This window comes from Mustela putorius, unplaced genomic scaffold, assembly GCF_011764305.1.
Source record: "Mustela putorius furo isolate JIRA1106 unplaced genomic scaffold, ASM1176430v1.1 tig00000127_pilon_pilon_pilon, whole genome shotgun sequence".
NCBI lineage: Eukaryota > Metazoa > Chordata > Mammalia > Carnivora > Mustelidae > Mustela > Mustela putorius.
Window position 1 is genome coordinate 6,121,921 of NW_025421288.1, and position 11,272 is coordinate 6,133,192.

Consider the following 11,272-nt stretch of genomic DNA (forward strand, 5'->3'; position numbering starts at 1 on the left):
GGGATTTGTTTTTTAATAACCTGGTATGAAAATTCATGCAAGGAACTCTCATTAAAATGGAGTTGGGAGCTTCAGAAGGAGCGGGGATAGGGGGCGGTCTCACGCCCTACCACTCCTTGTCAATTGGGAACCCAACAGGAAGAGAGAGACCTTGCAAACTTGCATTAGATACTTTGGCTACTAGGCATTACTGTCCCCAGCAGGGGTCAGAAAGACGTTTGGCTTCCCCCAGCAACAGTCCTGCCAGTGAGACAATCACAACTCAGCTAATGAAAACTCACTATACTCAGAGATCCCAGGTTGCTCCAAAGGTCTTGTTTTATAGCAGCCTGCCCAACTGCCCCTCTTCGTCTATGAAAGAGTGTTCCTCTCCTTTATTCTCCAGACTTGCCTATAGTTCTGTATTCTTTCTTGTTCTGCTATTCCTGAGAAACCCATCTTTTGCTGGTAAAATAACCAGCATTTTTAATTTTAAGCTTAACACTGCTGATCAATAACCTGCTAACAGCTAACAAATGTCAGGTTCATTCTTCTTTGTTCCACTGCATTTTTTGTTTATTCTATCCATCATCACCATGATTCTGTGCTGCACCTCCCTTCCAGCCCCAATCCCTTCTGCAGACTCTAAGTCAGAGGTGCGTGATGATCAGGTGAGGGTGAAGATAAGATCTGAAAACAGAGACCAAGACATAGGTTTACTGGATGAACTTACATTCAAGGTTCCAGGAGTGGTGGACTGGACAAAGGATCTGCTGCTGGGATCTGTGTAGCAACTTAGCCTAGCAACTCTTTGTAGGCTTTCCCATCCTCGAAGGGCCAGCCTTCCAAGGAGGTCACATCCTGCCATCTGAGCACTTCCTTACAAGGGAGATGTTCTGGTTTGGCCATGCTGGGAGTCCCTGAGCTTGAATACTGAACATGAATTTCTGCACATTCTGCTTGATTGAATATAGAGGGAAGACAGGAATCTCTACTTTCTCAAGATAGTGATTAACAAGGGTATTCAGGATGTGTTTGTACAAACCAGCCTTCCAGCACGTATACCATACAACCTCTGGTTAGGTAATTAATTCTTAATTAATTAATTAATTCCTATTAATTCCCACTATGTTTCACAAACTTCTTCCTGGCTCATGTCTTAGGAATTTTGGATTTGGGGTGAGTTCCTGCCACTCTGATGACAGAGGCACCTTTTGCCTCAATTATTTGTGCAAATTATGTGTTCAACACTTGTTTTCCTTCCAGAGTGTTAAATTTTGGTATGTGCTAGGCAGTGGATGGTGATGTGATTGGCCCTTGATAAACACCCTGAATGCTGAGTATGTAGATAACATTTCACATGTCACCACAACTCACTGCAGGAGGAATTAAGCACATCTCGTGTGCCTCCACTGGGAGAGAACCCTTGGAAGCTTGCACCTGTTTTCATTTGGACTCTGGATCATGCATCTTTCCTTCGCTCTATATCCTTTTGCTGTACTAAGTCATGGTGTGATATGACCATGCTATGCCATGATTATCAAGTCCTCCTAGCAAATCATCAAAACAGGGGATGGTTTTGGAGACCCAGACACAGAGGTGATCTTGTAAACTTTAAAAAAAATAAAAATAAAACTTCCAAAGAATTAAATATATAGGAACTTCCACCTTGCTAGAGAAGTAACTGCATAGAAAAAAAGAAACAAATAAATTAAATGGAACTCAAGTTTTACAAAGAAAAAGAAACTATGATAAATAAGAACATAAATTAATATAGAGGAAATTAAAAATTCTTTTTTTTGAGGTTTCAGTGATCACTTTTAATGTAAAATGTTGGTAGCTGTTCAAAAGGCAGAAATCTAAAGAGACAGAGAACTTAGAACTCATCACATATCTATCAGTAAAATGGTGTTGGAATAGGATATATTCAAGCAAATTTTTCTAACTGTAAACAAAGGAAAATTCTCACATTTCATAAACAATCTTAAACTCTTAAAAAAAAAAGGTGTCATATATCTTCTCAATTCATAGTAACTGGCTATAATAGCAGATTCCAAAGCTGTTGTCCCATGTATGAATATAAATGTATAGAAAAATATTGTTTATGGAACAAATTCATGTGTCTGTTAGCCATTTGTATGTCTTCTTTGGAGACATGTCTGTTCATGCCTTCTGCCCATTTTTTGACGTGTATTTGTTTTTTCAGTGTTGAGTTTGAGGAGTTCTTAATAGATCTTGGATAACAGCCCTTTGTCTGTAGTGTCATTTAGGAATATCTTCTCCCATTCCATGGGTTGCCTTTTGGTTTTGTTGACTTCTTCTTTTGCTGTGCAGAAGCTTTTTATCTTGATGAAGTCCCAACAGCTCATTTTCGCTTTTGTTTCCTTTGCCTTTGGAGACATGTCTTGAAAGAAGTTGCCGTGGCTGATGTCGAAGAGGTTACTGCCTATGTTCTCCTCTAGGATTTTGATAGATTCAGATCAAAAGCTTTTGCCCAGCAAAGGAAACAGTTAACAAAACCAAAAGACAACTGACAGAATGGGAGAAGATATTTGCAAGTGACATATCAGATAAAGGGCTAGTGTCCAAAATCTTTAAAGAACTTAGCAAACTCAACACCCAAAGAACAAATAATCCAATCAAGAAATGGGCAGAGGACATGAACAGACATTTCTGTTCAGACATCCAGATGGCCAATAGACACATGAGAAAGTGCTCCATATCACTTGGCATCAGGGAAATACAAATCAAAACCACAATGAGGAATCACCTCACACCAGTCAGAATGGCTAAAATCAACAAGTCAGGAAATGACAGATGCTGGAGAGGATGTGGAGAAAGGGGAACCCTCCTACACTGTTGGTGGGAATGCAAGCTGGTGCAACCACTCTGGAAAACAGCATGGAGGTTCCTCAAAATGTTGAAAATAGAACTACACTATGACCCAGCAATGGCACCACTGGGTATTTACCCTAAAGATACAAATGTAGTGATCCGAAGGGGCACGTGCACCTGAATGTTTATAGCAGCAATGTCTACAAATAGCCAAACTATGGAAAGAACCTAGATGTCCATCAACAGATGAATAGATAAAGAAGATGTGGTATATATAGGTATATATACATGGTGGAATATTATGCAGCCATCAAAAGAAATGAAATCTTGCCATTTGCGACGATGTGGATGGAACTAGAGGATATCATGCTTAGTGAAATAAGTCAAGCAGAGAAAGACAACTATCATATGATCTCCCTGATATGAGGAAGTGGAGATGCAACATGGGAGGCTTGGGGGGTAGGAAAAGAATAAATGAAACAAGATGGGATCAGGAGGGAGACAAACCATCAGTGACTCTTAATCTCACGAAACAAACTGAGGGTTGCTGGGGGGAGGGGGGAGGGAGAGAAGGGTGGGGTTATGGACATTGGGGAGGGTATGTGCTATGGTGAGTGCTGTGAAGTGTGTAAAACTGGTGATTCTGTACCCCTGGGGATACAAATACATTATATGTTTATAAAAAAATAAAAAAATAGAAATCTATGGTATTGGAACACTATGGTATTCAATCCAGCATCTTTAAAAATTATAATTCAGCATAATAATTTGAGAAGTCATTTGGGAGTAACAAATACAGCAAACGTTCAGTTTTTGTCTTTCAGCACTTTGAATAGATCATCCCACTCTCTTCCGGCCTGTAATGTTTCCTTGGGAAACTGTATAAAACCTGAACTCACTGTGCTTAAGTTTGAGGCGAACATATGTACTTTTGTACACTATTTATGTTAGTTTTGTGAGTGTGTGTGTGTGTGTGTGTGTGTGTGTGTTTTGAGAGAGAGAGAGCGCGTGCATGAGCTGGAGGGGGAGGGGAAGAGGGAGGGAGAAAGAATCTTAGTTCTCAAGAACTGAGCCAGACTCAATCCCACAACCTGAGCCAAAATTGAGACTAGGATGCTCGAGACTGAGCCACCCAGGCCCCTCTACTTTGTTTTTATATGTATTTCTTGTACACTATTAACTTTGGCTAGACTGCTTACATTTGTTATCCCTTTTAATACAATAAGCTTACAAGAGAAATAATATTATTATGCCTCCTTTTTACAGAGTGTGAATGTGAGCCTTAGCTTGTTTGACTTTCCCAAACTTGAGTAAACAGAGAGTAGAGAAACTGATCTATGATTCCAGAGGTTAAGCTCTTCACCAGTGGACTCTGATGCCTTCTGGAACACTGATAGATGCTTGCATTGGAATCATTGAAAATTACTTTTTAAAAAGATTTCATTTATTTATTTGAGAAATAGAGAGAGAGAAAAAACATAAGCAGGAGGAAGGGCAGAGGGAGAAGCAGACTCCATGCTGAGCAGGGAGCCCAAGCCTCCATCCCAGGAGCCTGAGATCCTGACCTGAGTAGAAGGCAGATACTTAACCGACTGAACCACCGAGGCAGCCCTGGAATGATTTAAAAGATAAATGTAAAGCTTATGAATTTTAGATCATAGAAATGTTAGGATCAGGAGAAAGTAAAAAAAAAAAAAAAAAAAAGAAAATGAAAGACAAAAAAACAGCATGTGGACTTGTCACTTCGGTATCTCTGCTGCTGATTTCTTCCAGACAAACCTGGAGAAAAAAAAGAAAGAAATATCTTTTGATTTCACATATATATGATTTAGGCTATTCTGCTTATTAGAAGGACACCTGAAAAAAAAAATCACCTGGCAGAAACAGGTTCCTACAATTTAGCATTTATTGGAAGTGTTGTGGGCCATGCCAGCCTCCCAGGCCATCTCAGCAGGCCTCGGGCAGACACCCTCATCAAACAGCACTTTTTGCCTGATATGCTTTCTGGAGATTCAGTGTTTGGGGAGTCTGGAGAATTGTAGATTTCAGGTGGTTGACACTGTGAGAGTGCCCCAGGGGGCTCTCTAAATCAGTAGAAAAATGAAGGCAGCTGAGTGGGATGCCACACATACTCACTTAAGGCCGGCCCCTCTTCCTGTTTCCTGAGAAGTGCTGGCTGGGGGTCTGCTCAGATGAAGTTCTCTGTGGCTTTAGGGGTCTGGACGCTCCTTGCTGCCTTGACTTGGCCTTGCGCTGAGAGTATCTGTGGTAAATGGCCAGCTCTGGAGAACACTTCCTTGGAAGGGTTATGGTCACTTTCCTTGCAGGGACGCTTCTCTCAAAGAGATCGGACCTTACAATTAGATAGAAGAGAAATGCTTTTGGGCAAAGAAGACTGGAGTCTATATACTGAGGCCATCTGCAGTGGGGGGGGGGCAGAGCAGAGCACTGGGACCATCTGTAGAGGGGGACTCAAGGCATTGGGACCATCTGGGGTTGGGGAGAACAGGGCGTCAGGGCCATCTGGGGTCAGGGTAGGAGGGCATTGATATTTGGTTGTGATCCATGATCCTGGGGTTCAGCTACCTGTGCTCCTCAGGCTTTCCCTCAAATAATTTCTCAGTCACTTGAGACATAACCTCATGATGTCAGACTGAAATGACCCTAATATAGTATGAAAAAAAAAAAAATGAAGCCAGAGGCTCCCTTTCCTGTATGTCCATGTCTACTTACCTATCAAATCCATCTTTAATCAACTGTTGGAACTCTCTTCTTCCTTTGGGAAGGATCTTAGGATAATAGGATAATATTTCAAACACATGGATAATAATCCAAACGCTAGGATAATATTTCAAACACATGGAGCCATTTGGAGCTTACTATCACTGATGTAGATCACCTGCCTTCTCCAATGCTACTTTTTCCCCTCAAAACATCTCCCTGAATTTTCTTACTTTCCTGATGATTTATCTGTAAAGACCAAGAACTGACAGGCTTAAATAATGTTGGAATCTCTTGCTTCTGACATAGGAATGTTTTTTCATGCTGGGAAGATTTAGATCTTAAAAGCGTTTAAAAATATCCTGGATGCATTCCAAGGTCTCCTATTACTCTTTTAGGAGCTTTCCTAGTCAAGGTTTGAACCTCTAGCTACTCTTTTCTTTGTGAATTCTGGCTTTTTATTATTAATTTGTAATGGACATGTAAGTGAGCACCAATCCTATAGGAAAGAAGATATTAGGCAATTAGTCCCTCTGACACATGAAGGGCTTGCTCAGTGTCATGTTAGAAACTGTGGTTAATGTCCATCTGGCATATTTGGTCAGAATCCAGCACACTTTTACTTCCACAGGATACATTAATCCATTAGAAATAGTGATTATTCTTAAAGGACTGATTTTTCTCTCTTCAGTGGACTTTCTCTCTTCAGAGTCTTTCCTCTATGGCTCTGTTTGTCTCTGGTTCTGGTTTCTCTGGACATGGGTTGTACTCTTCCGCTCTTTTTCTTCTTCCTCTCCAACAAGCATTCCTGGGAATATGTCTCTTCTACTCAAATGCATTGCATTTTACTTCTGTCCCTATGTTTAGCCCTAGGTAGACCACCCTCTTTGGCATCTAATTTTTTTAAGAGGAGGCAGAGGGCTAGAAGATGGTCATTTTCTTATCCTTATGGGTCGATGTTCTTCCCTGTGAAATAACTGAAGTCTAATTAGTTGAGGATATAATGATGCAGATATTTTGGAAACTAATGGTGATGTGAAAACTTTTATATGTTGTTCTTTAAGCCTTGATTATGTCAGAGAAAGAAATACCTTTTAGTTAATCACAGAGGGCATAGCTGAATAATCTTCGAATTCTTCCCTGAGATAAATACATATCTGATATTTTCTCTTATGATTCTTTCCGCAGTGAAAGTAAGTTGTTCTATGGACTGGTTGATGATTTCAGTTAGCCCATGTGGGTACAGCAGCAATCTGTATATATTTGCTGATGAATTATATCTGGGATCAGGTTGCCCTGTGACTCGGATACAAACATATGCATATGATTTTATATACCCTGTATATGACTGTGGGATCAGGATAAAGGTGAGACTCGTGATTATTTATAAAAATAACTTCTAAATAGTTTTTTATTTTTTTATTTTTTTTTTTTAAAGATTTTATTTATTTATTTGACAGAGAGAGATCACAAGTAGGCAGAGAGGCAGGTAGAAAGAGAGAGAGGAGGAAGCAGGCTATCCGCGGAGCGGACAGCCCGATGCGGGGCTCGATCCCAGGACCCTGGGATCATGACCCGAGCCGAAGGCAGAGGCTTTAACCCACTGAGCCACCCAGGCGCCCCTAAATAGTTTTTTAGATCTTTATATCTGGCACTAAAATTATTGTCTTTCTTGTTTTGTCTTAAAGAGCAAATTTTGCTTCTAATTATCATAATTTATGGGTGACAAAAACACAGTTCCTTACTTATCATTCACTAGACATTGGGACGTCTGTGTGCGTAGGACCTGAGGACATGCAATTCCAGACTGGTTAGGAAACCGATTTTAAGTTGTCCCTAGGCTATGCTTGTATTTTACTAAAGCTTAGCAGACAATTTTAAATTCCTTTTGGTGCTCCTAATGGGAAGGTCACAGTTCCTGGAAAGGTATATCCTATTCATTGGGTCATTTGAGTTGCCTGTGCTTTGAGGATGTGTGTCTATACAGCAAATAGATTTTCACTGGGATAAAGTCTCTCATGTATTCTTCTAGGCATAAGTCTTCAACTGTATTATTATCCTGGAATATTATCTTTTCATAGATTCCCTTATTTGAACAGGTTATATTCATACTACAGAGATATTTTGTCCAGTGACTAACTGTAATAGTCACCTACAAATAAGGTGTTGGCTCCTTTAGAAATGAGAGAATGGAATGAAGCTTTAGAAGGCACAAAGCTGGTTAATGGTAGTATAGACACCAAACCAGGACGATTACCCTTCAAAGCTTATACTTTAAACCACTCTGTTATTTGACCTCCAAATCCTCCTTTTTGAGAGAACTGTTGGAAATCTTTCCATTAATGAGTCATAAAGATGGCTCTCATTGGCAGTTTAGGTTTGCTCCTATGTTCTATTAAGATTTTTTTCCCCCAGGCACTTTAAATACGCTCTTACAGATAATACTTCTCTCTGTCCCAGCGGGTTGTCAGACCATTGTGACAGTAGCCAACTTTGAGATTGTAAATGTTTTCTACCTCTTACTCAAATGTGTGTATGCCTCCCCTGTTACTAGAAGTATCTTCTATTTAACCTTTCTGCTCCCTTAGGTTGTTTCGGAGGATACTCTCCTTTTCCAAACTGAGATGTACTTTAACCCTCGGAATCTGCATTGTGACCCTCAGAAGATCCCTTTGGAGTGTTCTGCCTCTAGGTGAGTCCAATAGACCAGCCTTCTTTGAGATGTATCTGCTTCCCATTTACTTAAGATACTTCTGCAGAAGCACGAACTTTAGACTTGATTCACCCATAACCATACGTCCAAATGTGAAAATAGCCTCCCTAAAAATACTTAATACTTTTATTTTTTATATACATTCTAGTATAATGAGGTTATTTTGCAACAACTGAACCACAAAGAAGACTCATTACTCAGTCGCCTTAATAAATGGAAGAATCAAGCCTGATACTATTTTTCAGTGTCTCCTCCTTCCTAATACTTTAATACACCTCATGGTTTAATTCCATGTTAATAGAAGGGAATATAAGTTCTTCATTTTAATACTAACTCATGGAATACATGAAAGGAAAGGTTTATCAACCTAATCATTAAAAGCATTTTGCTTGCAGTTCTGTGGAGCTGAGACATTGAATCCCAAAGGGACCCCACATGAACTTTGAGTCCAAGTAAAATGGTATGTGGTGAAACACTTTAATATTTACGTTGAATGTCACAAGTTACAAATCGTGTCACTGTAATATTTACATTGAGTGTTATCAGTTACAAATCTTGGAAAAAATTTTATCCTTGTTTAATATGTGAAAATAGTTGACATAAAAAAAGAAGGTAGAACTCAGAGCAAATGTGCAGTATTTTTTGCAGGGAGAATTTTTTTAAGCAGGCTCCATGCCCAATGTGGAGCCCAGTTCAGGGCTTGAACTCACAACCCTGAGTCAAGACCCGAGTTAAAATCAAGAGTCGGACGCTCAAAAGACTGAGCCACCCAGGCACCCCTGGTATTTTATTTTTTTATTGTTGTAAAATATATGTAAGCTGAAATTTATCATCTTAACCATTTTCAAGTGTACAGCTCAGTGACATTATATACACTCATATTGTTACATCCTCTTGATACTCTTTAACTTACTTCCATAAGGCACGTGTAAGGCTGAGGAGCTTAGTGACACTCTGGGAAGTAGCTGGCACTAACATTTGATTCTGTAGAGAAATACACATGCACACACACAAGCTTTCATTCCTATATATTATCCAGTGCTTAGAGTAATATGAAATGTTGTGAAATAATGCTCTGAAGCTATTGCTTCTCCATAGGCTACCTGATCACTAATGATAACACCGGCATTTCTGCTTCAACAGTGATTTTTGTGTTGTTTGCAGTTCATCTTCCTTTGGGAAAAATGAAAACTAGGCCAAAAAAGATAGACAGCTTACTGGTGTTACAGCATACATTTTTACTGCTATACACACACACACACACACACACACACACACACCCTGTGCCACTACTACACTAGTTAAGATTAAACTCTGGCAGCTTTTACTTACTATTCTTAGGATCTACTTGTCTGAATCCATTTTCCTGGGCATTTTGGTACTTGACTAAAGCAACATTTCAAATCACCTGTTATGCAGAGGGTCTGGGCACTGTGCCACATCCTTAAATCACTATACTGAAAATGGCCACAGGGGAAAAAATAACTTAATAACTTGGACCCAAGTATAGACTCAGGGAGACCAGGTGCCAAGTATGCCAACAATATCTGCTCCTGTTTTTTGTCTTTAGGAAATCAGTGTGGCTTACACCAGTTTCTACAGAAAATGAAATAAAATTGGACCCCAGTCCCTTTATTGCTGACTTTGAGACAACACCGGAAGAACTAGGCTTACTAAGTCCTTAAGGAGGAATGGAGCATTGGAACTGACGTCATGAATTTTGTTGGAAAAACCTTTTTGTATTAAAAAAAAAGTTGGTATAAATCTTTTCTTAGATATATTCTCCCTAAAAATCCCTGATTCAGGGAAGAAATATATATAAATATATATATATACACACACAAAAATATATAAATATATATATATTTTTCATCAGGGGTATAGCTTATTAATTTAATGTTAACTACTGGTAATTTATACCACCCATTTAAATTTTATTTTCTATTCTATACAGTAGAACAAAATGTCCCCAATGACAATAATTTGATCCAGTTGATATGAACCTTTGAGAAATATGTTCTAAATGTTTTTTAGTAAAAGTAAAGAATGGAGATAGGTATCTAAATATGCCAGAGACTAACTTGGTGCAGAGTTTAAAATTTAATGTACTAACTCTCAGGACAAAGTGCTTTTGTGTCAAGACACTTTAACTCGTGTGGCTTTCCTAATTAATTGGTACAATCGTTTCCTAAAAATAATTCAATGTATGTCATATTTGATTGTTGCAGAAGGAAATTAGATTCATATTCTAGAATTTAAATAGCCACTCTCTTTAAAAAAAAAAAAGATTTGTATTTATTTATTTGACAGAGAGAGACACAGCGAGAGAAGGAACACAAGCAGGGGGAGTGGGAAAGGGAGAAGCAGGCTCCCTGCTAGACAGGGAGCCTGATGTGGGGTTCTATCCCAGGACCCCCTGGGATTATGCCCTGAGCCAAAGAAAGATGCTTAATGACTGAGCCACCCAGGTGCCCCTAAATAACCACTTTCTTAATTGAAATTTGATGTCAGGTTTTCTGTTCTTTCCCTGATGGGATTTTTCCACACTTGAAATAATCAAAGGATTGAGGTAGTCAAGGGTAGTATCTTCCCACCATGCTATCAATATAATCATGAATTTATATTCATCCTTTATATATATAAATGATATATTCATCATGATATATTCATCATGTAACTGGTGATAAATAGAAAAAAGTGACTTTTGGGGCACCTGGGTGGCTCAGTGGGTTAAGCCTCTGCCTTCAGCTCAGGTCATGATCTCAGGGTCCTGGGATCAAGCCCTGCATTGGGCTCTCTGCTCAACGGGGAGCCTGCTTCTCCCTCTCTCTCTCTGCCTGCCTCTCTGTCTGCTTGTGATCATTCTGTCAAATAAACAAATAAAATCTTTAAAAAAAAGTGACTTTTTTGTATATTGCATGGGAAGACTCCTTCTTTGGACATCTTTTCCCTAAAGAGGGAGTCTTCCCGTGTAATATACAAAAAAGTCACTCTTGACTTTTGGTATATTTCTTATATCAATTC

At 39.2% G+C, this 11,272-nt stretch overlaps 1 protein-coding gene across 1 annotated transcript; it reads left to right on the forward strand.

The window, feature by feature from the left end:
• Positions 1-575: 575 nt before the first annotated feature.
• On the forward strand, positions 576-10,080 carry OOSP2 (oocyte secreted protein 2). Its single transcript, XM_013044536.2, has 5 exons — positions 576-650; positions 954-1,062; positions 6,724-6,902; positions 8,124-8,227; positions 9,819-10,080. The coding sequence occupies exons 1-5, from the start codon at positions 576-578 to the stop codon at positions 9,931-9,933; spliced, it is 582 nt and encodes a 193-aa protein (XP_012899990.1). The 3' UTR covers positions 9,934-10,080.
• The last annotated feature ends 1,192 nt before the right edge of the window (positions 10,081-11,272 follow it).

What these genes read in the sequence shown, in the direction of transcription:
- OOSP2 (XM_013044536.2), top strand. Translation starts at nt 576, where the DNA reads ATGATTCTGTGCTGCACCTCCCTTCCAGCCCCAATCCCTTCTGCAGAC. An exon ending in ACCATACAACCTCTGGTTAG is followed by an intron (nt 1,063 to 6,723) that starts GTAATTAATTCT and finishes TTCTTTCCGCAG; the next exon opens with TGAAAGTAAGTTGTTCTATG. An exon ending in ACTGTGGGATCAGGATAAAG is followed by an intron (nt 6,903 to 8,123) that starts GTGAGACTCGTG and finishes CTGCTCCCTTAG; the next exon opens with GTTGTTTCGGAGGATACTCT.